Source organism: Cetorhinus maximus, chromosome 3, assembly GCF_964194155.1.
Source record: "Cetorhinus maximus chromosome 3, sCetMax3.hap1.1, whole genome shotgun sequence".
Taxonomy (NCBI): domain Eukaryota; kingdom Metazoa; phylum Chordata; class Chondrichthyes; order Lamniformes; family Cetorhinidae; genus Cetorhinus; species Cetorhinus maximus.
The window spans coordinates 18439984-18466308 of record NC_135881.1 but is presented as its reverse complement, the minus strand read 5'-3'; the positions used below and the strand labels follow the sequence as shown (position 1 = coordinate 18466308).

The 26325-nt window shown below is 43.6% G+C and overlaps 1 protein-coding gene across 1 annotated transcript in view; it reads left to right on the top strand.

The window, feature by feature from the left end:
* obscnb (obscurin, cytoskeletal calmodulin and titin-interacting RhoGEF b) overlaps positions 1-26325 on the top strand; it is a 691209-nt gene that overhangs the window by 253356 nt on the left and 411528 nt on the right. Inside the window, exons 29-32 of the mRNA XM_078536828.1 lie at positions 3690-3962; positions 15166-15432; positions 19794-20060; positions 24408-24674. Coding sequence (XP_078392954.1) covers positions 3690-3962; positions 15166-15432; positions 19794-20060; positions 24408-24674 — 1074 coding nt within the window. The remainder of the gene's footprint in view (positions 1-3689; positions 3963-15165; positions 15433-19793; positions 20061-24407; positions 24675-26325) is intronic.

Sequence of the window (26325 nt, the reverse complement as noted above, 5' to 3'; positions counted from 1 at the left end):
AGGGGGAGGGGGGAGAAACGGGGTGGGGATGGGGGGAGGGGGAGTTTAAGATCTAAAGTTGTTGAATTCAATATTCAGCCCGGAAGGATGTAAAGTGCCTAGTCGGAAGATGAGGTGCTGTTCCTCCAGTTTGCGTTGGGCTTCACTGGAACAATGCAGCAAGCCAAGGACAGACATGTGGGCAAGAGAACAGGGTGGAGTGTTAAAATGGCAAGCGACAGGGAGGTTTGGGTCTTTCTTGCGGACAGACCGCAGGTGTTCTGCAAAGCGGTCGCCCAGTTTGCGTTTGGTCTCTCCAATGTAGAGGAGACCGCATTGGGAGCAACGAATGCAGTAGACTAAGTTAGGGGAAATGCAAGTGAAATGCTGCTTCACTTGAAAGGAGTGTTTGGGCCCTTGGACGGTGAGGAGAGAGGAAGTGAAGGGGCAGGTGTTGCATCTTCTGCGTGGGCATGGGGAGGTGCCATAGGTGGGGGTTGAGGAGTAGGGGGTGATGGAGGAGTGGACCAGGGTGTCCCGGAGGGAACGATCCCTACGGAATGCCGCCAGGGGGGGTGAAGGGAAGATGTGTTTGGTGGTGGCATCATGCTGGAGTTGGCGGAAATGGCGGAGGTTGATCCTTTGAATGCAGAGGCTGGTGGGGTGATAAGTGAGGACAAGGGGGACCCTATCATGTTTCTGGGAAGGAGGAGAAGGCGTGAGGGAGGATGCGCGGGATATGGGCCGGACACGGTTGAGGGCCCTGTCAACGACCGTGGATGGAAAACCTCGGTTAAGGAAGAAGGAGGACATGTCAGAGGAACTGTTTTTGAAGGTAGCGTCATCAGAACAGATGCGACGGAGGCGAAGGAACTGAGAGAATGGGATGAAGTCCTTACAGGAAGCGGGGTGTGAGGAGCTGTAGTCGAGGTAGCTGTGGGAGTCGGTAGGCTTGTAATGGATATTGGTGGACAGTCTATCATCAGAAATTGAGACAGAGAGGTCAAGGAAGGGAAGAGAAGTGTCAGAGATGGGCCATGTGAAAATGATGGAGGGGTGGAGATTGGAAGCAAAATTAATAAATTTTTCCAGGTCCCGACGAGAGCATGAAGCAGCACCGAAGTAATCATCGATGTACCGGAGAAAGAGTTGTGGGAGGGGCCCGGAGTAGGACTGGAACAAGGAATGTTCCACATACCCCAAAAAGAGACAGGCATAGCTGGGGCCCATGCGGGTACCCATAGCCACACCTTTTATTTGGAGGAAGTGAGAGGAGTTTAAGGAGAAATTGTTCAGTGTGAGAACAAGTTCAGCCAGACGGAGGAGAGTAGTGGTGGATGGGGATTGTTGGGGCCTCTGTTCAAGGAAGACGCTAAGGGCCCTCAGACCATCCTGGTGGGGGATGGAGGTGTAGAGGGATTGGACATCCATGGTGAAGAGGAAGCGGTTGGGGCCAGGGAACTGGAAATTGTTGATGTGACGTAAGGTGTCAGAGGAATCACGGATGTAAGTGGGAAGGGACTGGACAAGGGGAGAGAGAAGGGAGTCAAGATAACGAGAAATGAGTTCCGTGGGGCAGGAACAGGCTGACACGATCGGTCTGCCAGGACAGTTCTGTTTGTGGATTTTGGGTAGGAGGTAGAAGGTTGGGCGACTATCAAGTTGGAAGCTGTGGGAGGAAGATCTCCAGAGGAGATGAGATCAGTGACAGTCCTGGAAACAATGGCTTGATGTTCTGTGGTGGGGTCATGGTCCAGGGAGAGGTAGGAGGAAGTGTCTGCGAGTTGATGCTCAGCCTCCGCGAGGTAGAGGTCAGTGCGCCAGACAACAACAGTACCACCCTTGTCAGCGGGTTTGATGACAATGTCAGGGTTGGACCTGAGAGAACGGAGTGCAGTAAGTTCAGAGAGAGACAGATTAGAATGGGTGAGAGGAGCAGAGAAATTGAGACGGCTGATGTCACGCCGACAGTTCTCAATGAAAAGATCAAGAGAAGGTAAGAATCCAGAGGGAGGGGTCCAGGTGGAGGCAGAATATTGGAGGTGGGTAAAAGGATCCGTTGAACGGGGAGAGGACTCCTGCCCAAAGAAGTGAGCACGGAGACGAAGACGGCGGAAGAAACATGATAGGGTCCCCCTTGTCCTCACTTATCACCCCACCAGCCTCCGCATTCAAAGGATCATCCTCCGCCATTTCCGCCAACTCCAGCATGATGCCACCACCAAACACATCTTCCCTTCACCCCCCCTGGCGGCATTCCGTAGGGATCGTTCCCTCCGGGACACCCTGGTCCACTCCTCCATCACCCCCTACTCCTCAACCCCCACCTATGGCACCTCCCCATGCCCACGCAGAAGATGCAACACCTGCCCCTTCACTTCCTCTCTCCTCACCGTCCAAGGGCCCAAACACTCCTTTCAAGTGAAGCAGCATTTCACTTGCATTTCCCCTAACTTAGTCTACTGCATTCGTTGCTCCCAATGCGGTCTCCTCTACATTGGAGAGACCAAACGCAAACTGGGCGACCGCTTTGCAGAACACCTGCGGTCTGTCCGCAAGAAAGACCCAAACCTCCCTGTCGCTTGCCATTTTAACACTCCACCCTGTTCTCTTGCCCACATGTCTGTCCTTGGCTTGCTGCATTGTTCCAGTGAAGCCCAACGCAAACTGGAGGAACAGCACCTCATCTTCCGACTAGGCACTTTACATCCTTCCGGGCTGAATATTGAATTCAACAACTTTAGATCTTAAACTCCCCCTCCCCCCATCCCCACCCCGTTTCTCCCCCCTCCCCCTTTTTTTTCTTTCAATAATTTATATAGATTCTTCTTTTCCCACCTATTTCCATTATTTTTAAATCTAAAACTAAAACTTTGTTAGTCTTTCCACCCCACCCCCACTAGAGCTGTACCTTGAGTATCCTGCCTTCCATTCTTAATTAGCACTTTTCTTAGATACTATCACCACCTTCAACACCTCTTTGATCATTTTGTCTGTGACATCTTTTGATTATCTGCTCCTATCACTGCTTGCTTATCCCCACAATCACCCCACCCTCAACTTCTCTCTCCTCCCGCCCCCCACCTTAGACCAGTTTATATTTCACCTCTCTCCTAACTATACTCAGTTCTGCCGAAGGGTCGTGAGGACTCGAAACGTCAACTGATTTCTTCTCCACGGATGCTGCCAGACCTGCTGAGTTTTTCCAGGTAATTCTGTTTTTGTTCTGGATTTCCAGCATCTGCAGTTGCTTTTAGCTTTTTGTTTTTACCAGAAACTTAGGTTGGGCGAGCCCAATAGTTCCTCACACCCTCACAAGGACAAGATGTTCAACATTGACCATGCCCATCAAAAGAATTTGTGCATAGCCAGTTATGCAATCTTTCCACCCACTTCAAGCCTGTTTTATCTGTGGGTTAAAATCTCCCCAATAATACCTCATGTAAAGGGCTGCTATCTTCCAAATAACAAACTGCATGCAGACACAAAATTCCAGCTAACTCCATTTGAGGATTATGTGTGCTGTGTACTCACGTTGATTGAAAACTACATCGAGACTAATTTTACTAATAGCATCAAAAGAGGATCTTCAACTCATCAGTCTGGGCTAGATATAAACCTAGATCCTGAAAAGAAGAGTGGTAACTTGCTCCTCCACCTGGTGGCCTTACAAAGGAACAAAGTATGCAATTCACGTGTACTAATTACAGGTCAGAAAGTCCGAATAGTTGAAGACCTTGAAGATATTGAAGTCCTTGAAGGTGAATCAGCAACATTTAAGTGCAAAATATCGCCAACGGATTATGGCAACATTCAGTGGTTCCTGGATAAAACACCTCTACACAGCAATGATGTGAACGAAATTAAATCACAAGAGGATGGCTATCACATTTTGACAGTTAAAAAACTTTCAGTGAAAGATTCTGGCAATATAACGTTTGAAGCTGGCGATAAGAAAACCTCTGCTGCGTTGACAGTGAAAGGTAAACTTTTTTATTAAAAATTCCTTAAAATAACACCAGTGGAAGTTGATGTGAGAAGTCCTGTCTTATGGAATATTCAACAATCAGTGAATCATGGTCTAAGCTGTTTTTATAGTGACAGAGAAAGCAATTATTAATTATGCACAATTACAACGCTGGAGGTTTGCTCAGAGACATTTACTAGCAGTTTCTTCTGCTTCAAGTAAGATTGAGATTAACACACTAGTATGGCCACACTGTACATTTCTGGTTAGCAACAGTATCCAGGTATTGGAGGCAGAAAAGGGCAACTTAACTGTTAACTGCCTTAAAACAACTGTGCCTGAGGAGAGATTAAGTGACCAGGGCTTGTTCACTTTGAAAAAGAGAAGGCACAGGGGATAAATTGTTTAAGTACTTAAGATTCTTAAGGGAATAGATATAGCGAGGCTTCAGGAGGAAAACTCATCTCAGTCCCAGGACATTGCTGCAGGAGTTCTTCAGGTAATGTCCTAGGCCCAATCGTTTTCAGCTGCTTCATCAATGACCTTCCCTCAATCATAAGGTCAGAAGTGGGGATGTTTGCTGATGATTGCAGTGTTCAGCACCATTTGCGACTCCTCAGATACCAAATCAGTCGTGTCCACAACCATTCAGATTCCTCAGATACGCAAGTAACCCTTGCCCATGTGCAGCTGGACCTGAGCATTCAGGCTTGGGATGATAACTAGCAAGTAACATATGCACCACACAAGGACAAAGCAATGACTATCTCAATTTAACCATCCCCCCTTTATATTCAACAGCTTTACCACTGCTGAATTCCCCAATATCAATATCCTGGGGCTGACTATTGACCAGGAACTTAGCTGGAAAAGCCATATAAATACTATGGCTACAGGAGCAGGTCAGAAGCTGGGAATTCCGTGGTGAGTAACTCACCTCCTGACTTGAGCCTATCCTGACTTGTGCCTTGCAGATAGTGGAGTGTGATGGAATATCCTCCATTTGTCTGGTTGAGTGCAGCTCCAACAACACAAGAAGCTCGACACCATCCAGGGCAAAGCAACCTGCTTGATTGGCAGCCCACCCACCACCTTAAACATTCACTTCCTCCACCACCAATGCACAGTGGCAGCAATGTGCACTAGATACAAGATGCACTGCAGCAACTCGCCAAGCCTCCTTCAAAAGTACCTTCCAAATCAGTGACCGCTACCACCTAGAAGGACAAGGACAGCAGATACACAGGGGCAGCAGATACACAGGAACACCAGCACCTGAAAGTTTCCCTCCAACCACACACCACTATATCGCCAGCCTTTCAGTGTCATTAGGTGAAAATTGTGGAACTCCCTATCAACACTGTGGGTTACCTTCACCAAGTGGACTGCAGCGGTCCAAGAAGGCAGTACACAAGCCACCTTCTTGAGGGCAATTAGGGATGGATAACAAATGTTGGCCTAGCCAACAATGCCCACTTCTGGTGAAAGAATAAATAAAACTATAAATTGAAGATTGCCATTAACTTTAGAACAAAGAAACATAGGATCAGGCTTAGAAGAGGGAAAATGCACAGGCAGTTTAAATTAACATACTGTACACAAATGGTGCTGAATATGTGGAACAGGCTGTCCAGGGAGGCAGATTAATGGGAAATTTTTTTACAGTTAATTGAGCAGTTAAATGAACACTCTTTAGTTATCAACTGTGTTCTCTTCAAAATTTTGAAAGCTTTAAATGGATCACATTAAAATTTTTTTTTGGCAGCGAAAATATCAACTTTGTTAAGGTTTTCTCAAAGCTTAAATTTCTGATACCAAAATCATCCTCAAACTTTCCACACTATATTCTTTCTAATACAACATGATGAAAGCTGTACAGAGTACCATGGAAAGGCTGATTAACATATTGCATAGCAATACCAAAATCTCTTTTGACCTGTACCTTACACAGATGGTAATGCATTATTTTAAAAACAGCCAACCTAGGCTAAATTTATACTAAAGGTGGTACACAGGAATATATTTAGCTTCTACTTTATAGATTCAGCCAATAGTAGCCAATCTACTTCTCGGAATGTTCCATTTAACATATCATCCTCTTTGGTTATTGCTGAAAAGAGAGACATCTTAGCAGAGCTTTTCGTCTTGCACTCATTAGGACAAACACAAAATGCCAAAATTCAAATGATCATAACAATTTATACAACAGGAGAAGAGGCTGATTGGTTGGCAAGTCGATTCTGATTAGCTGAGGTGTTGCCATGGAGGAAGCAACGGGGAGCTGACTCTTTAGAACGCAAAGGCTATTTCTCCTTCCTTAATTGTAGAAATATTTAGCCACTTAAAGTTGCCTCACAGTCAACACAATTATTTCCCCTGCTTATCAAATTCATCAGAAGGAAAATATTGGTTACCTTATTGACTGGCTGACATGCTTCATGGGGAAATTAAAAATAGTGCCTAATCCCAGCTGGTTGAAGGGAAGTTGTTAGAGCCATTTCAAAGTTAACCTCTGTTCATGTTATTTTAGAAAAATTATCTATTATAACCAAAGATTTGGCAGCTTCAGCTACTGTCATTGAAGGAGAGGATATTGTCTTATTCTGTGAAATGTCCAAACCGGACTGCCCAGTTAAAATGGTTTAAGGATGTAAAGCTTTTGAAAGATACATCCAAGCACAAAATCAGCCATTCTGGGAATGAAACCAGACGGATTGTTTGTAATAGTGTTGAGAAGGATGGTGAAACATATGAATGCCACACTGTGGTATCTTGCACTCAAGTCATTGTTAAAGTGAATGGTAAGGAAATAAAGTTGCCTATAACCTGTGTTTACCCTCCCAATAATAATCATATGACATGTATAATTTACTAATTACTCTAGGTTAGGCAACATTGACATTATGGGCAGAATTTTGCCCTTGGTGGGTGGGCGGGCAGCCGACCCCCGCCGCCGAAACGGGGCCTGCCGCCATTTTGAGTGGGCGGGGCAGTTAAGGCCCGCCCAGCGGCCTGCCCGACAGGAAGCGCTATGTGCTTCCTATACGGGGTGGGGTGGGGGAGGTGGAGGGATTCCCCAACTGTCAAAGTGTACTGTTTCGCGCATGCGTGCGAAAGAGCGCACTGCTCCCTGAGACTAAGTGCTATCTCAGGGAGATTACTGACAGTCTAAAAAACGTTTTTAAAAACGGACATGAAACCTCATCCTGCCAGTGGATGAGGTTTCATGTTTTTTCAGAAACCTGCTGGGGCTGCTGGCCTGCCAGCCTTAAGGTTGGACAGGCAGGGTCTTTAATTATTTTAATTATCCTGTCAATGGCCTCAATTGGCCACTGACACGTTGGCGGGTAGACAGCTGATTTCACTGTCCGCCCGCCTTCCTAAAGATTTAAATGGACCGGGATGATGTCGGGGGTTCCCCCCAACGTCATCCCACGTAATTTTCGCGTCGGTGAGTGGGCACCGCCCCCAACTCGCCGACGGGAAAATTCTGGCTTATGTTTCTCATTACATTGCATAATTGCAAATTATGCTATGCATCAAATTCAAGCAATGCACCAAACTAGCCATTTGGCTATTTCCGAGCCTCTGTCAAGCTGAAAATCTGGCTGTAAGTCTGCGAGATATTTATGCCAGTGTAGGCAAGGTGGAGCAGGAATCCTGATCCATTGCTGACCTCCTCTTCTGACCCTGCCAGAGTATCTGAAAACACCTCATTTGAACATTTTCGTAGCACTTCAGCCAGCATGGGTGCTTCTACTGGGGTGAGGGTGAAGCGTGCAATGCTGTCAGATCACTTGAATGGCATGTTAGTGCTTTCAGTTCAACAGATTTTTTTTGGAAAAATACCAAAACACTCTCTTTATGAGAGCCCGCATATCCCTCGCACTTTTCAAATGTGTCCAGATCCAGATGTGCTCCATCTGCCAATAAAGTGACCTGGATGCTTATTGTTTGTAAAAATGGGCAGGAGTTCTGGGAATTCTGGGAGGAAAGCCAACTTTCTTTGTGGTAACATCAGTCTCACCTGATTTTACTACCCCAACAGGTCTTGTACCCAGTTGGGTCTCAGATCCTGAAGAAATTTTAACTTTTTAAAAATATAAAAAATGATTACAAATATAAAGCAGATAGTTTTCTAAGCAGGTTCCCTTTTTTTCACATAAATACTCTGCTATTGCCACGGCACATGGGTAGTTATTTTCTTGTTCCCTTTTTAACAATCTGTTTTTGCTATCAGGCCATAAAAAATGGTTGAATTCAAGGTGGTAATCTGCAGCCTGACTCTTGCCCCATGATTTAGCTCACAGAAGGAAATGCTATGTCAAGATGACCTGGAAAGGCTATACATTTCTTTCTAATGGCTTTAGCCATCTCATTGAACCAAATTGTGGCACTTTTTGGCTTATCAAAGAACCAATTAATGTTTGCAGAAGATGGCCTATGTAAGCTACAAGCAGAGAGGCAATGGGGCCAAAAATGCAATGCTTTATAATTTACGGTGTTTTACTTTGAGTGCCTTCACTACCTGTATAAATTGACGAAGAAGCCCAAACCCTTCAATGCACCCAATTTATTCAGCACAGCCCACGGTAGCTGATCAACAATGAAGTTCAGTGGGAAACTGTGCACAAACTCTGTGCAAGTCCTATAAAAATATTTAAATTCTGATACTTTCCATAGTGAAACCACGGAGTGTCCAAGCTACTCTTAAGCCATATGAGGTCGGCCTGGAATAAGTGAAGGGTTGTCCTATTAAGAAATGGCTCTGCCTGACAATTTTGTTCACTCCCATACTTCACCACCCTCTTGCCCACGTCCTCGCCACACCCCACCAAAAAAATCTGCTGGTGCACTGTGCACAGCAGTTGTATAGAATTTTGCTCTCTGCACCCATGGCGCTTTCAGTATATCGTATGTGTGGAGTGCCAGTACAGTATTTTAGTGATAAAAGCAGAATGCTGCAGATGCTGGAAATGCATTAAAAAAACCCAGAAAATGCTGGAAAACTCAGCAGGTCTGACAGCATCTGTGGAGAGAGAAACAGAGTTAACATTGAGAGTCTATATGACCCTTCTTCAGAGCTGACTATTTTAGTGAGCTGATCTCATGCTGTCAGATGAAGTTGCAGGCTTTGGGTAGTCAGGAGGGGGTAGGTAGTCAAGAGTCCTAGCCTCTGACCTGCTCTAGTAGCCACAGCATTTATATGGCTAGTCCAGTTCAATTTCTGATCAATGGTAACCCACAGAATGTTGATAGTGGGGGATTCAGTGATGGTAATGCCATTGAACATCAAGGGGCGATGGTTAGATTCTCTTGTTGGAATTGGTCATTGCCTGATGATTGTGTGGCATGAATGTTACTTGCCACTTGTCAGCCCAAGCCTGGATATTGTCCAGGCCTTGCTGCATTTGGACATGGACTGCTTCAGTATCTGAGTCGTCGCAAATGGTGCTGAACATTGTGCAATCACCAGCCAACTTCTGACCTTATGATGGAAGGAAGGTCATTGATGAAGCAGCTGAAGATGGTTGGGCCGAGGACACTACCCTTAAGAACTCCTGCAGTGATGTCCTGGAGCTGAGATGACTGATCTCCAACAACCACGACCATCTTCCTTTGTGCTAGGTATGACTCCATCAAGCGGAGAGATTTCCTCCTGATTCCCATTGACTCCCTTTTTGCTAGTGCTCCTTGATGCCACACTCTGTCGAATGCTGCCTTGATGTCAAGGGTAGTTACTCTCACCTCACCTCGGGAGTTCAGCTCTTTTGCCCATGTTTGAACCAAGGCGGTAATGAGGTCAGGAGCTGAGTGGTCCTGGCGGAAACCAAACTGGGCATCAGTGAGCAGGTTATTGCTTAGCAAGTGCCGCTTGATAGCACTATTGATTACCCCTTCCATTACCTTACTGATGATCGAAAGTAGACTGATGGGGCGGTAATTGGCTGGGTTGGATTTGTCCTTTTTGTGTTAAGGACATACCTGGGCAATTTTCTACATTGCCAGGTAGATGCCAGTGTTGTAGCTGTACTGGAACAGGTTGGCTAGGGGCGCGCCAAGTTCTGGAGTGCAAGTCTTCAGTACTATTGCCAGAATATTGTCAGGGCCTTTGCAGTATCCAATGCCTTCAGCAGTTTCTTGATATTATGTGGAGTGAATTGAACTGGCTGAAGACTGGCATCTGTGATGCTGGGAACCTCCAGAGGAGGCCGAGATGGATCATCCACTTGGCACTCCTGGCTGAAGATTGTAGCAAATGCTTCAGCCTTATCTTTTGCACTGATGTGCTGGGCTCCTCCATCATTGAGGATGGCGATATTTATGAAGCCTCCTGCTCCAGTGAGTTGTTTAATTGTCCATGACTGGATGTGGCAGGACTGCAGAGCTTAGATCTGTTCTGTTGTTTGTGGGATCGCTTAGCTCTGTCTATCACTTGCTGCTTATGCTGTTTGGCACGCAAGTAGCTCTGTGTTATAGCTTCAGCAGGTTGACATCTCATTTTTAGGTATGCCTGTGCTGCTCCTGGCATGCCCTCCTGCAATCTTCATTGAACCAGGGTTGATGCCCTGGCTTGATGGTAATGGTACATTGGGGGATATGCCAGGTTACGAGGTTACAGCCTGTGTTTGAGTACAATTTTGCTGCTGCTGCTGGCCCTCATTAATGCCTAGTCTTGAGTTGCTAGATCTGTTTGAAATCTATGCCGTTTAGCACGGTGGTAGTGCCACACAACATGATGGAGGGTATCTTCAATGTGAAGGCAGGACTTTGTCTACACAAGGACTGTGCTGTGCAAGGTGGTCACTCCTACCGATGCTGTCATGGACAGATGCAGCTGCGGCAGGCAGGTTGGTGAGGATGAGGTAAAGTATGTTTTCCCTCTTGTTGGTTCCCTCACCACCTGCTGCACACCCGGTCTAGCAGTTCCATCATTTAGGGCTCGGCCAGCTTAGTCAGTATTGGTGCTACCGAGCCACTCTTGGTGATGGACATTGAAGTCCCCCACCCAGAGTACATCTTGCGCACTTGCCACCTTCAGTGCTTCCTCCAAATGGTGTTCAACAAGGAGGAACACTGATTCATCAGCTGAGGGAGGGTGGTACACGGTAAATCAGCAGGAGGTTTCCTTGTCCATGTTCGACTTGATGCCATGAGACTTCATGGGGTCCAGAGTTGATGTTGAGGACTCCCATGGCAACTCCCTCCTGACTGTATACCACTGTGCCACCACCTCTGCTGGGTCTATCCTGCTGGTGGGACAGGACATATCCAGGAATGATGATGGTGGTGTCTGGGACATTATCTCTAAGATATGATTCCATGAGGATGACGATGTCAGGCTGTTGCCAATTTTGGCACTAGCCCCCTGCTCTGCTATTCAATAACATCATGGCTGATTTGATTGTGCCCTCAACTCCTTTCCTGTCTGCATCTCCATAATCCTTGACTCCCTGTCAATCAAAAATCTAACTCAGGCTTGAATATATTCAATGATCCAGATTCCACTGCTCTCTGGGGAGGAGAAATCCACAGACTAACAAACCTCAAAAAAAATTCTCCTTATCTCAGTCTTAAATGGGAGACTCCTAATTTTATATGGCGTTCCCTAATGCTGGACTCCCTCACAAGGGGAAACAGCCTCTCAGTATTCATCATGAAGTTTTTATTTTATTCATTCACAGGATGTGGGCTTTGCTGGCTGGCTGGGCCAGCATTTATTGCCCATCTGTAATTGCCCTTGAGAAGGTGGTGGTAAGCTGCCTTCTTGAACCGCAGTAGTCCATGTGGTGTAGGTACACCCACGGTGCCGATAGGATGGGAGTTCCAGGATTTTGACCGAGTGACATTGAAGCAATAGCGATATATTTCCAAGTCAGGATGGTGAGTGACTTGGAGGGGAATTTCCAGGTGGTCGTGTTCCCATCAATCTGCTGCCCTTGCCCTTCTAGGTGGTATGGTCATGGGTTTGGAAGGTGCTGTCTAAGGAGTCTTGGTGAATTCCTGCAGTGCATCTTGTAGATGGTAAACAATACTGCTGCTGTGCGTCGACGGTGGAGGGAGTGAATGTTTGTGGATGTGGTGCCAATCAGTGGACTGATTTGTCCTGGACAGTGTCCAGCTTCTTTAGTGTTGTAGGAACTGCACTGATCCAGGCAAGTGGGGAGTATTCAATCACACTCCTGACTTGTGCCTTGTAGATGATGGACAGGCTTTGGGGAGTCAGATGAGTTACTCATCACATGATTCCTAGTCTCTGACCTGCTCTTGTAGCCACAGTATTTATTTGGCTAGTTTCTGGCCAATGGTAATCACTAGGATGTTGATAGTGGGGGATTCAGTGATGGTAATGTCATTGAACATCATGGAGCAATGGTTAGATTCTCTCTTGTTAGAGATGGTCATTGCCTGGCACATGTGTGGTGCGCATGTTACTTGCCATTTGTCAGCTCAAGCCTGGATATTGCCCAGGTCTTGCTGCATTTGGACATGGACTGCTCCAGTTTCTGAGGAGTCGCAAATAGTGCTGAACATTGTGCAATCATCAGCGAACATCTTCAGTTCTGACCTTATGATGGAAGGAAAGTTATTGATGAGGCAACTGAAGTTGGTTGGGCCTAGGACATTACTCTGAGGAACTCCTGCAGTCATGTCCTGGAGCTGAGATGAGCAACCTCCAACAACCACAACCAACTTCCTCTTATATTTGTCAGTAAGATCACCTCTCATTGTTCTAAACTGCAATGGGTGTTGCCCCAACCTGCTCAACCTTTCCTCATAAGATAACTTAGTCATCCCAGGAATGATTTGAGTGAACCTCCTCCGAACTGCTTCTTATGCAATTATCTGTGTATCCTTTTAGCAAGTGGACCAAAACTGTACAGAGTACTCCAGATGCAGTCTAATGAAGGTCCTGTCCAGCTGCAGCAGCACTTCCCTACTTTTATAGTGTATTCCCCTTGCTATAAACACCAACATTATGTTTGTCTTCCTAGTCACTTACTGCATCTGCGTACCAACTTTTTGTGATTCATGTACCAGGACACCCAGATCCCATAGAGTTCTGCAATCTTTCTCCATTCAAATAATATACTACTTTTCTATTCTTCCTGCCAAAGTTGACAAGTTCACATTTTCCCACATGATACTCAAATTGGCCAAATTTTTGCCCACTCATTAAACCTATCTAAATTCCTTTGTAGGTTCTTATATGTCTTCTTGACAACTTTCTTTCCACCTATCTTTGTGCCATCAGCCAATTTAGCCATGATACATTTGGTCTCTTCATCCAAGCCATTGATATAGATTTTAAATAGATGAGGCCCCAGCACTGATCCCTGTGGTACTCTACCAGAAAATGACCCATTTATCCCTAGTCTTTCCTTCCTGCTGGCTAACGAATCCTCTATCTATGTTAATATGTTACCCCTAGTACCATAAGCTCTTACTTTGTGGGTGGGTTGTCTCAAGAGGAAAGGTTGGACAGGTTAGGCCTGTATCCACTTAAATTTAGAAGAGTAAGAGATGACTTGATTGAAACCTTTAAGATCCTGAAGGCTCTTGGCAGAGTGAATGTGGAGAGGATGTTTCATCTTGTGGGAGAATCCAGAACTAGGGGGTCTCAGTTTAAAAATGAGGGGTTGCTCATTTAAGACAGATGAGGAGAAACTTTTGAGGGTCGTGAGTCTTTGGCACATTCTTCCTCAAAAGGCAGTGGAAGCAGGGTCTTTTTAGAGTATTTTTAAGGCAGAGCTAGATAGAACCTTGATTAACAAGATGGCGAAAGGTTTTTGGGGTAGGTGGGAGGTTACAATCAGATCAGCCATGATCTTATTGAGTGGTGGAGCAGGCTTGATGGGCCGAATGGTCTACTCCTAGTTCATATGTTAGTAAGTTCATATGTGACACCTTATCAAATGCTTTTTGGAAATCCAAGTATGCTACATCTAAAGGCTCTCCTTTATCCACCTTACTTGTTACTGCCTCAAAAGAACTCTAATAAATTAGTGAAACATGATTCTCCTTTCACAAAATCATGTTGACTCTGCCTGATTGTATTATGATTTTCTAAATGTCCTGTTGTTACCTTCCTAATAATAGCCTGTAACATTTTCCTTATTTCAGATGTTAGGCTAACTAGCCTATAGTTTCCTGCTTTCTGTTGCCCTCCTTTGTTGTACAGAGGTGTTACACTAGTGATTTTCCAATCTATTGGAAGGTTCCCAGAAATTAGGGAATTTTGGAAGATCACAATCAATGCATCTCGTGCCTCTACAGCCACTTCTTTTAAGACCCTGGGATGAAAGGCATCAGGCCTAGTGGACTTGTCAACCTTCAGTTTTAATACTAACATAAAAGCAAAAAACTGCGGATGCTGGAAATCCAAAACAAAAATAAAAATACCTGGAAAAACTCAGCAGGTCTGGCAGGATCTGCGGAGAGGAACACAGTTAATGTTTCAAGTCCGTATGACTCTTCAACAGAACTGTTGAAGAGTCATACGGACTCGAAATATTAACTGTGTTCCTCTCCGCAGATACTGCCAGATCTGTTGAGTTTTTCCAGGTATTTTTATTTTTGCTTCAGTTTTAATAGTTTTCCCTGTTCCTTTTCCCTGGTGATTGTGATTTTTTTAAGTTCCTCCTTCCATTTTAACTCTTGATTTTCGAGTATTCTTTGCATGTTTTTTGTGTCTTTTACAGTGAAGACAGACACAAAACACCTGTTCAACGCTTCTACCAGTTTCCTTGTTTCCCATTATTAATTCCACAGTCTTACCATTTAAGGGAACAATATTCAATTTAGTTACTCTTTTCCTTTTCAAAATTTGTAGAAAGTCTTAGGACGGAATTTTACATTGGTGGGATTTTATAGTCAATGAACTTTTGAATGACTTGCCACATTTTACGGCCCTGCCCCTGCCGTGACGGGACCATAAAATTTAGCCCTTACTATTTGTTCTTATATTTCTAGTGAGCTTTCTCTCATACTCTAATTTCTCCCTCATTTTTTTTAATATCCGTGTTTTGTGTGTTGTGAGAGATGAAAGTTAGCGAGATTGGGTCCAAGTAACAAGGAGCTGAATGACATGTCCTAGTTATTATATTTGTGTTATTATGTACTGTAGTACCTTCAAACAAAATTGTGTTGCCCAAGGGTATTGATCTTTGGTAAGCATCACTACAATATTAAATGATTCACATCAATTCATCCCTCAGCCTTGCCTGTGCTTTTCAAACAAGAACTTCAGAATGAAGAAGCTGAAGAAAATGGTACTGCCACACTGCGCTGTGAGCTTACCAAACCCGGTGCTTCAGTAGAATGGAAAAAGGGATCTGTAATACTTCGCCCAAGTGAGAAGCATGAAATGAAACAGAAAGGTGCTATCACTGAATTGTCAATCCACAATCTGAAAATAGAAGACACTGGAACATATATATGTGATACCGGAGATCAACAGACCAAGGCTTGCCTAAAAGTTAAGGGTAGGACGATAATTATTATTTAATTTTACTTCATATTCATCAGACTTTTTTTGTTCTCTCCACAAATATTTTTAATGCTCACTGTCCTCTGCCTCTCAGCTGTCAAATCCACGTGCTACTTTAAAATCATCTTGGAAGGAAAGGACAAACTCTTCACTGCAGCTTTCCTGCTTTTGTATCCCACTTCACAATTTTCATCCTCACCATTGATGCAAGACGTTCATTTATTTTTATGTCTCTAACATTAAGACCCTGTTCATCTGCTTCCTCCTCCTTTTATTTCATCACTTTCCCATCTTCCAACCCAATTTGACCTCTTCTGCTCTACCCCAAACCTCAATCTTTTGTGGCTTCCTATTAGCCTTCTAGGTTTGATCAGACTTATGTTGCTCATAAGCCCCTCCACCTGCTCTGTTGCCTCAAGCATGATTCAGCTGCTAATGACTGAAATGCCTCTTTTTGGCCTGATGCTTGCTGACATTAACAGCTCCTATTCCTCTGACATTGCCCACCTACCTGTCAAAATTCCTGTCATCATGCTTCCCTTAAAATCTCATGCTGCACCCATGTACCTTTCCAACATCTCATCCTCGCTAAGGTTCTCAAATACATCCAAGGTCACATCCACCTCTCCCAACCTTCATGTTTCCTAACAAATTTATCTTTGTGTCATTGTTGCTGTTTTGTTTCTTCCTATCAATTTCATTGTCTGTTTGCTGTGCTTTCAAGACTGAATTTTCACAAAGATTCCCTTCTGAAATATGTAATTGATGAAAATACTGAACAAATTAATTGTAAAGTGCTTGCAGGGTCTGAGCAAAGTGACTTATTTGGGTGCAGTGTATGTCATAGGCTGAGGTAACTTACTTGATTTTATTTTTGGAAATTAGTTAGGTCTGGTGTGGGTGAATGGATGGATCTGGTGCTAAGTAGTGGCTCTGTTAGGATCTTTTTGCTGTTATGGCTAATGGGTGGGCTGCTCTGCCAGGAGGATGCATTTTATGTTGAATGACCCTTTAAGAATGGATACTTTATTTAGGTGATGGGAGTTTTAAAAAACTTAATTCATGGGAAGTGGGTCTTGACAGCTAGGCCAGCATTTATTGCCCACCCTAATTGCCCTCGAGATAACTTGCCTTGAATTGCTGCAATCCATGCAGTTTAGATACACCCAAAGTGACATTAGGGAGGGAGTTCCAGGATTTTGATCCAGTGACAGTGAAGGAATGGTGATTTATTTCCAAGTCAGAATGGTGAGTGACTTGGAGGGGAATTTCCATGTGGTGGTGTTCCCATCGATCTGCTGCCCTTGTCCTTCTAGGTGGTATGGTCGTGGGTTTGGAAGGTGCTATCTAAGGAGTCTTGGTGAATTCCTGCAGTGCATCTTGTACACGGTATACACTGTTGCAACTGTGCGTCAGTGGTGGACGGAGTGAAAGTTTGTAGATGTGGTGCCCATCAAATGGGCTGCTTTGTCCTGGATGGTGTCAGTCTTCTTGGAGTATTATAGGAGCTGCACTGATCCAGGCAAGTTGGGAGTATTCAATCACACTCCTGACTTGTGCCTTGTAGATGATGGACAGGTTTTGTAAAGTCAGGAGGTGAGCTACTCGTCAGACGATTCCCGGCCTCTGACCTGCTCTTGTATCCACAGTATTTATTTGGCCAGTTACTGGTCAATGGTAACTGCTTGGATGTTGATAGTGGGGGATTCAGTGATGGTGATGCCATTGAACATCAAGGGGCAACGGTTGGATTCTCTCTTGTTGGAGATGGTCATTGCCTGGCACTTGTATGGTACGAATGTTACTTGCCACTTGTCAGCTCAAACCTGTATATTGCCAAGGTCTTGCTGCATTTAGACATGGACGGCTCCAGTCTCTGAGGATTCACGAATAGTGCTGAGCATTGTGCAACCATCAGCGAATATCTTCAGTTCTGACCATATGATGGAAGGAATGTCATTGATGAAGCAACTGAAGATGGTTGGACCTAGGACACTACTCTGAGGAACTCCTGCAGTCATGTCCTGGAGCTGAGATGACCAACCTCCAACAACCACAACCATCTTCCTCTTATATGTGTCAGTAAGATCACCTCTCATTGTTCTAAACTGCAATGGGTGTTGCCCCAACCTGCTCAATCTTTCCTCATACGATAACTCAGTCATCCCAGGAATGAGTTGAGAATGAGTGTATCTCCTCTGAACTGCTTCTTATGCAATTATCTGTATACCCTTTTAGCAAGTGGACCAAAACTGTACAGAGTACTCCAGATGCAGTCTAATGAAGGTCCTGTCCAGCTGCAGCAGCACTTCCCTATTTTTATAGTCTGTTCCCCTTGCAATAAACACCAACAATCTGTTTGTCTTTCTAGTCACTTACTGCATCTGCGTACCAACTTTTTGTGGTTCATGTACCAGGACACCCAGATCCCATAGAGTTCTGCAATCTTTCTCCATTCAAATAATATACTACTTTTCTATTCTTCCTGCCAAAGTTGACAAGTTCACATTTTCCCACATGATACTCAAATTGGCCAAATTTTTGCCCACTCATTAAACCTATCTAAATTCCTTTGTAGGTTCTTATATGTCTTCTTGACAACTTTCTTTCCACCTATCTTTGTGCCATCAGCCAATTTAGCCATGATACATTTGGTCTCTTCATCCAAGCCATTGATATAGATTTTAAATAGATGAGGCCCCAGCACTGATCCCTGTGGTACTCTACCAGAAAATGACCCATTTATCCCTAGTCTTTCCTTCCTGCTGGCTAACGAATCCTCAATCCATGTTAACATGTTACCCCTAGTACCATAAGCTCTTACTTTGTGGGTGGGTTGTCTCAAGAGGAAAGGTTGGACAGGTTAGGCCTGTATCCACTGAAATTTAGAAGAGTAAGAGATGACTTGATTGAAACCTTTAAGATCCTGAAGGATCTTGACAGAGTGAATGTGGGGAGGATGTTTCATCTTGTGGGAGAATCCAGAACTAGGGGGTCTCAGTTTAAAAATGAGGGGTTGCTCATTTAAGACAGATGAGGAGAAACTTTTGAGGGTCGTGAGTCTTTGGAACACTCTTCCTCAAAAGGCAGTGGAAGCAGGGTCTTTTTAGAGTATTTTTAAGGCAGAGCTAGATAGAACCTTGATTAACAAGAAGGCGAAAGGTTTTTGGGGTAGGTGGGAGGTTACAATCAGATCAGCCATGATCTTATTGAGTTGTGGAGCAGGCTTGATGGGCCGAGTGGTCTACTCCTAGTTCATATGTTAGTAAGTTCATATGTGACACCTTATCAAATGCTTTTTGGAAATCCAAGTATGCTACATCTAAAGGCTCCCCTTTATCCACCTTACTTGTTACTACCTCAAAAGAACTCTAATAAATTAGTGAAACATGATTTTCCTTTCACAAAATCATGTTGACTCTGCCTGATTGTATTATGATTTTCTAAATGTCCTGTTGTTACCTTCCTAATAATAACCTGTAACATTTTCCTTATGTCAGATGTTAGGCTAATTAGCCTTTAGTTTCCTGCTTTCTGTTGCCCTCCTTTGTTGTACAGAGGTGTTACACTAGTGATTTTTCAATCTATTGGAACCTTCCCGGAAATTAGGGAATTTTGGAAGATCACAATCAATGCAGCTCGTGCCTCTACAGCCACTTCTTTTAAGACCCTGGGATGAAAGGCATCAGGCCTAGTGGACTTGTCAACCTTCAGTTTTAACAGTTTTCCCAGTTCCTTTTCCCTGGTGATAGTGATTGTTTTAAGTTCCTCCCTCCCTTTTACCTCCTGATTTTAAATTATTCTTAACATTTTTTTGTATCTTCTACAGTGAAGACAGACACAAAACACCTGTTCAACGCTTCTGCCACTTTACTTGTTTCCCATTATTAATTCCACAGTCTTACCCTTTAAGGGAACAATACTCAATTTAGTTACTCTTTTCCTTTTTAAATATTTGTAGAAATTCCTAGGGCAGATTTTACACTGGCGGTATTTTACAGTCACGCCGAAGTCAGTGAACTTTTGAATGACTTGCCACATTTTACGGCCCTGCCCCTGCCGTGACGGGACCATAAAATTTAGCCCTTACTATCTGTTCTTATATTTCTAGTGAGCTTTCTCTCATACTATAATTTTTCCCTCATTTTTTTTAATATCCGTGTTTTGTGTGTTGTGAGAGATGAAAGTTAGCTAGATTGGGACCAAGTAACAGGGAGCTGAATGACCTGTTCTAGTTATTATATTTGTGTTATTATGTACTGTAGTACCTTCAAACAAAATTGTGTTGCCCAAGGGTATTGATTTTTTGTAAGCATCACTACAATATTAAATGATTCACATCAATTCATCCCTCAGCCTTGCCTGTGCTTTTCAAACAAGAACTTCAGAATGAAGAAGCTGAAGAAAATGGTACTGCCACACTGCGCTGTGAGCTTACCAAACCCGGTGCTTCAGTAGAATGGAAAAAGGGATCTGTAATACTTCGCCCAAGTGAGAAGCATGAAATGAAACAGAAAGGTGCTATCACTGAATTGTCAATCCACAATCTGAAAATAGAAGACACTGGAACATATATATGTGATACCGGAGATCAACAGACCAAGGCTTGCCTAAAAGTTAAGGGTAGGACGATAATTATTATTTAATTTTACTTCATATTCATCAGACTTTTTTTGTTCTCTCCACAAATATTTTAATGCTGACTGCTCTCCGCCTCTCAGCTGTCAAATCCACGTGCTACTTTAAAATCATCTTGGAAGGAAAGGACAAACTCTTTACTGCAGCTTTCCTGCTTTTGTCTTCCACTTCACAATTTTCATCCTCACCATTGATGCAAGACGCTCATTTGCTTCTATGTCTCTAACATTAAGACCCTGTTCATCTGCTTCCTCCTCCTTTTATTTCATCACTTTCCCATCTTCCAACCCAATTTGACCTCTTCTGCTCTACCCCAAACCTCAATCTTTTGTGGCTTCCTATTAGCCTTCTAGGTTTGATCAGACTTATGTTGCTCATAAGCCCCTCCACCTGCTCTGTTGCCTCAAGCATGATTCAGCTGCTAATGACTGAAATGCCTCTTTTTGGCCTGATGCTTGCTGACATTAACAGCTCCTATTCCTCTGACATTGCCCACCTACCTGTCAAAATTCCTGTCATCATGCTTCCCTTAAAATCTCATGCTGCACCCATGTACCTTTCCAACATCTCATCCTCGCTAAGGTTCTCAAATACATCCAAGGTCACATCCACCTCTCCCAACCTTCATGTCTCCTAACAAATTTATCTTTGTGTCATTGTTGCTGTTTTGTGTCATTGTTGCTGTGTTGTGTCTCCCTATCAATTTCATTGTCTGTTTGCTGTGCTTTCAAGACTGAATTTTCACAAAGATTCCCTTCTGAAATATGTAATTGATGAAAATACTGAACAAATTAATTGTAAAGTGCTTGCAGGGTTTGAGCAAAGTGACTTATTTGGGTGCAGTGTATGTCATAGGCTGAGGTAACTTGATTTTATTTTTGGAAATTAGTTAGGTCTGGTGTGGGTGAATGGATGGATCTGGTGCTAAGTAGTGGCTCTGTTAGGATCTTTTTGCTGTTATGGCTAATGGGTGGGCTGCTCTGCCAGGAGGATGCATTTTATGTTGAATGACCCTTCAAGAATGGACACTTTATTTAGGTGATGGGAGTTTTAAAAAACTTAATTCATGGGAAGTGGGTCTTGACAGCTAGGCCAGCATTTATTACCCACCCTAATTGCCCTCGAGATAACTTGCCTTGAATTGCTGCAATCCATGCAGTTTAGATACACCCAAAGTGATGTTAGGGAGGGAGTTCCAGGATTTTGATCCAGTGACAGTGAAGGAATGGTGATTTATTTCCAAGTCAGAATGGTGAGTGACTTGGAGGGGAATTTCCATGTGGTGGTGTTCCCATCGATCTGCTGCCCTTGTCCTTCTAGGTGGTATGGTCGTGGGTTTGGAAGGTGCTATCTAAGGAGTCTTGGTGAATTCCTGCAGTGCATCTTGTACACGGTATACACTGTTGCAACTGTGCGTCAGAGGTGGACGGAGTGAAAGTTTGTAGATGTGGTGCCCATCAAATGGGCTGCTTTGTCCTGGATGGTGTCAGTCTTCTTGGAGTGTTGTAGGAGCTGCACTGATCCAGGCAAGTTGGGAGTATTCAGTCACACTCCTGACTTGTGCCTTGTAGATGATGGACAGGTTTTGTAAAGTCAGGAGGTGAGCTACTCGTCAGACGATTCCCAGCCTCTGACCTGCTCTTGTATCCACAGTATTTATTTGGCCAGTTACTGGTCAATGGTAACTGCTTGGATGTTGATAGTGGGGGATTCAGTGATGGTGATGCCATTGAACATCAAGGGGCAACGGTTGGATTCTCTCTTGTTGGAGATGGTCATTGCCTGGCACTTGCGTCGCAAGAATATTACTTGCCACTTGTCAGCTGAAGCCTGGATATTGCCCAGGTCTCGCTGCATTCAGGCATGGACTGCTCCAGTCTCTGAGGATTCGCGAATCGTGCTGAGCATTGTGCAGTCATCAGCGAACATCTTCAGTTCTGACCTTATGATGGAAGGAAAGTCATTGATGAAGCAACTGAAGATGGTTGGACCTAGGACACTACTCTGAGGAACTCCTGCAGTCCTGTCCTGGAGCTGAGATGACCAACCTCCAACAACCACAACCATCTTCCTCTTATATTTGTCAGTAAGATCACCTCTCATTGTTCTAAACTGCAATGGGTGTTGCCCCAACCTGCTCAATCTTTCCTCATACGATAACTCAGTCATCCCAGGAATGAGTTGAGTGTATCTCCTCTGAACTGCTTCTTATGCAATTATCTGTATACCCTTTTAGCAAGTAGACCAAAACTGTAGAGTACTCCAAATGCAGTCTAATGAAGGTCCTGTCCAGCTGCAGCAGCACTTCCGTACTCTTATAGCCTATTCCCCTTGCAATAAACACCAATAATCTGTTTGTCTTCCTAGTCACTTACTGCATCTGCGTACCAACTTTTTGTGATTCATGTACCAACACATCCAGATCCCATAGAGTTCTGCAATCTTTCTCCATTCAAATTATATACTACTTTTCTATTCTTCCTGCCAAAGTGGACAAGTTCACATTTTCCCACATGATACTCAAATTGGCCAAATTTTTGCCCACTCATTAAACCTATCTAAATTCCTTTGTAGGCTCTTATATGTCTTCTTGACAACTTTCTTTCCACCTATCTTTGTGCCATCAGCCAATTTAGCCATGATACATTTGGTCTCTTCATCCAAGCCATTGATATAGATTTTAAATAGATGAGGCTCCAGCACTGATCCCTGTGGTACTCTACCAGAAAATGACCCATTTATCCCTAGTCTTTCCTTCCTGCTGGCTAACGAATCCTCAATCCATGTTAACATGTTACCCCTAGTACCATAAGCTCTTACTTTGTGGGTGGGTTGTCTCAAGAGGAAAGGTTGGACAGGTTAGGCCTGTATCCACTGAAATTTAGAAGAGTAAGAGATGACTTGATTGAAACCTTTAAGATCCTGAAGGCTCTTGACAGAGTGAATGTGGAGAGGATGTTTCATCTTGTGGGAGAATCCAGAACTAGGGGGTCTCAGTTTAAAAATGAGGGGTTGCTCATTTAAGACAGATGAGGAGAAATTTTTGAGGGTCGTGAGCCTTTGGAACACTTCCTCAAAAGGCAGTGGAAGCAGGGTCTTTTTAGAGTATTTTTAAGGCAGAGCTAGATAGAACCTTGATTAACAAGAAAGCGAAAGGTTTTTGGGGTAGGTGGGAGGATCAGATCAGCCATGATCTTATTGAGTGGTGGAGCAGGTTGATGGGCCAAGTGGTCTATTCCTAGTTCATATGTTTGTAAGTTCATATGTGACACCTTATCAAATGCTTTTTGGAAATCCAAGTATGCTACATCTAAAGGCTCCCCTTTATCCACCTTACTTGTTACTACCTCAAAAGAACTCTAATAAATTAGTGAAACATGATTTTCCTTTTACAAAATCATGTTGACTCTGCCTGACTGTATTATGATTTTCTAAATGTCCTGTTGTTACCTTCCTAATAATAACCTGTAACATTTTCCTTACGTCAGACTAACTAGCCTTTAGTTTCCTGCTTTCTGTTGTCCTCCTTTCTTGTTCAGAGGTGTTACACTAGTGATTTTCCAATCTATTGGAAGGTTCCCAGAAATTAGGGAATTTTGGAAGATCACAATCAATGCAGCTCGTGCCTCTACAGCCACTTCTTTTAAGACCCTGGGATGAAAGGCATCAGGCCTAGTGGACTTGTCAACCTTCAGTTTTAACAGTTTTCCCAGTTCCTTTTCCCTGGTGATTGTGTTTGTTTTAAGTTCCTCCCTTTTACCTCCTGATTTTCAAGTATTCTTAACACTTTTTTGTATCTTCTACAGTGAAGACAGACACAAAACACCTGTTCAACGCTTCTGCAACATTCCTTGTTTCCCATTATTAATTCCACGGTCTTACCCTTTAAGGGAACAATATTCAATTTAGTTACTCTTTTCCTTTTTAAATATTTGTAGAAATTCTTAGGGCAGATTTTACACTGGCGGTATTTTACAGTCACGCCGAAGTCAGTGAACTTTTGAATGACTTGCCACATTTTACGGCCCTGCCCCTGCCGTGACGGGACCATAAAATTTAGCCCTTACTATCTGTTCTTATATTTCTAGTTAGCTTTCTCTCATACTCTAATTTCTCCCTCATTTTTTTAATATCCGTGTTTTGTGTGTTGTGAGAGATGAAAGTTAGCTAGATTGGGTCCAAGTAACAGGGAGCTGAATGACATGTCCTAGTTATTATATTTGTGTTATTATGTACTGTAGTACCTTCAAACAAAATTGTGTTGCCCAAGGGTATTGATTTTTTGTAAGCATCACTACAATATTAAATGATTCACATCAATTCATCCCTCAGCCTTGCCTGTGCTTTTCAAACAAGAACTTCAGAATGAAGAAGCTGAAGAAAATGGTACTGCCACACTGCGCTGTGAGCTTACCAAACCCGGTGCTTCAGTAGAATGGAAAAAGGGATCTGTAATACTTCGCCCAAGTGAGAAGCATGAAATGAAACAGAAAGGTGCTATCACTGAATTGTCAATCCACAATCTGAAAATAGAAGACACTGGAACATATATATGTGATACCGGAGATCAACAGACCAAGGCTTGCCTAAAAGTTAAGGGTAGGACGATAATTATTATTTAATTTTACTTCATATTCATCAGACTTTTTTTGTTCTCTCCACAAATATTTTAATGCTGACTGCTCTCCGCCTCTCAGCTGTCAAATCCACGTGCTACTTTAAAATCATCTTGGAAGGAAAGGACAAACTCTTTACTGCAGCTTTCCTGCTTTTGTCTTCCACTTCACAATTTTCATCCTCACCATTGATGCAAGACGCTCATTTGCTTCTATGTCTCTAACATTAAGACCCTGTTCATCTGCTTCCTCCTCCTTTTATTTCATCACTTTCCCATCTTCCAACCCAATTTGACCTCTTCTGCTCTACCCCAAACCTCAATCTTTTGTGGCTTCCTATTAGCCTTCTAGGTTTGATCAGACTTATGTTGCTCATAAGCCCCTCCACCTGCTCTGTTGCCTCAAGCATGATTCAGCTGCTAATGACTGAAATGCCTCTTTTTGGCCTGATGCTTGCTGACATTAACAGCTCCTATTCCTCTGACATTGCCCACCTACCTGTCAAAATTCCTGTCATCATGCTTCCCTTAAAATCTCATGCTGCACCCATGTACCTTTCCAACATCTCATCCTCGCTAAGGTTCTCAAATACATCCAAGGTCACATCCACCTCTCCCAACCTTCATGTCTCCTAACAAATTTATCTTTGTGTCATTGTTGCTGTTTTGTGTCATTGTTGCTGTGTTGTGTCTCCCTATCAATTTCATTGTCTGTTTGCTGTGCTTTCAAGACTGAATTTTCACAAAGATTCCCTTCTGAAATATGTAATTAATGAAAATACTGAACAAATTAATTGTAAAGCGCTTGCAGGGTCTGAGCAAAATGACTTATGTTGGGTGCAGTGTATGTCATAGGCTGAGGTAACTTACTTGATTTTAATTTTGGAAATTAGTTAGGTCTGGTGTGGGTGAATGGATGGATTTGGTGCCTAGTAGTGGCTCTGTTAGAATCTTTGTGCTGTTATGGCTAATGGATGGGCTGCTCTGCTAAGAGGATGCATTTTATGTTGAATGACCCTTTAAGAATGGACACTTTATTTAGGTGATGGGAGTTTTTTAAAACTTAATTCATGGGAAGTGGGTCTTGACAGCTAGGCCAGCATTTATTGCCCACCCTAATTGCCCTCGAGATAACTTGCCTTGAATTGCTGCAATCCATGCAGTTTAGATACACCCAAAGTGATGTTAGGGAGGGAGTTCCAGGATTTTGATCCAGTGACAGTGAAGGAATGGTGATTTATTTCCAAGTCAGGATGGTGAGTGACTTGGAGGGGAATTTCCATGTGGTGGTGTTCCCATCGATCTGCTGCCCTTGTCCTTCTAGGTGGTATGGTCGTGGGTTTGGAAGGTGCTATCTAAGGAGTCTTGGTGAATTCCTGCAGTGCATCTTGTACACGGTATACACTGTTGCAACTGTGCGTCAGAGGTGGACGGAGTGAAAGTTTGTAGATGTGGTGCCCATCAAATGGGCTGCTTTGTCCTGGATGGTGTCAGTCTTCTTGGAGTGTTGTAGGAGCTGCACTGATCCAGGCAAGTTGGGAGTATTCAGTCACACTCCTGACTTGTGCCTTGTAGATGATGGACAGGTTTTGTAAAGTCAGGAGGTGAGCTACTCGTCAGACGATTCCCAGCCTC